This window comes from Peromyscus leucopus, chromosome 6 (assembly GCF_004664715.2).
Source record: "Peromyscus leucopus breed LL Stock chromosome 6, UCI_PerLeu_2.1, whole genome shotgun sequence".
Taxonomy (NCBI): domain Eukaryota; kingdom Metazoa; phylum Chordata; class Mammalia; order Rodentia; family Cricetidae; genus Peromyscus; species Peromyscus leucopus.
In genome coordinates this window covers 70137854-70138805 of record NC_051068.1, presented here as the reverse complement: position 1 = coordinate 70138805, position 952 = coordinate 70137854, and the positions used below count along the sequence as shown (strand labels likewise).

General features: G+C 54.5%; 1 protein-coding gene across 3 annotated transcripts in view; it reads left to right on the top strand.

The window, feature by feature from the left end:
* Positions 1 to 343, top strand: part of Ecm1 (extracellular matrix protein 1) — a 5879-nt gene extending 5536 nt beyond the window's left edge. For all 3 annotated transcript variants that reach the window (XM_028856275.2, XM_037206900.1, XM_028856274.2), the window contains one exon: positions 20 to 343. In XM_028856275.2, coding sequence (XP_028712108.1) covers positions 20 to 253 — 234 coding nt within the window. In that variant the 3' untranslated portion in view covers positions 254 to 343. The remainder of the gene's footprint in view (positions 1 to 19) is intronic.
* Positions 344 to 952: the final 609 nt, after the last annotated feature.

Here is a 952-nt window from a genome sequence, read left to right as displayed (position 1 = left end):
CTTCCCATTCCTTTTCCAGAAACTAGCCTTCGTGGAGGAGCTCTGTGGTCCCCGAAGGAACTCCTGGAGGGATCCTGCCTCCTGCTGTGACCTGGCTCCTGGGGATGAACAAGCCAACTGCTTCAATGCCAACTATCTGAGGAACATGGCTTTGGTGGCTGGGGACACTGGAGATGCCACCAGTCAGGGGGAGCAGGGCCCAACTGGAGGACCAAATGTCAACTCCGCCCCTGGGTCCGAGGAAGAAAAATGAGTCACCCTGAGCCTGGGAGGATTAGATGGGGGAACCCCACCCTGCTCCACCCTCTGAGCACTCATTACAATAAATGCCTCTTAGACTTGGCATCCTCATTGTCCTCGGCACACAAACACTCCCTCCTAACACGCCCCGTCTCCAGAAGATGTTCCTCAGGCGGGACCGTAGCTAAATGGCTCGGCCTCACCTGTCATTGTGACCTGAATCCAGCATTTTAAAAGAACACCACCCCTGTAACTGGTTGCTGGGATTCAGAGTGAAAAAGATGTGGTCTGTGTTCTTGATGACCCACAGCCCAGCCTGACATTTTAATTTTGCTGTTCTCAGGATGGAACTGGCATCTGGACAACTAATCATGTTCTTCCACTGAGCTGTGTCCCTATGACCCCCTCCCAGGCTCTGTGGTCTCTGAGTGTGTGTTTGTGAGTGTGCACATGTGCATGTAGGTGTGTGCATGTAGATGTGCATGTATGGTGTGGAGGCCAAACGTCCAAGTCTGGTGTCTGTGTCCCTTCCCTAACTGAGGCAGGGTCTCTCACTGAGTCTGGAAGTGACTCAGTGGCTTCTTGGCTGACCAGTGAGCTCTGAGGATCCTCAAGGATCCACCTGCCCCCTGACTACAGACCCACACCAGCACCTCTGACCAGAGATCCCAGCGCAGCGGCGGCAAGCACTTACCAACCCCAGCCCCAGCCT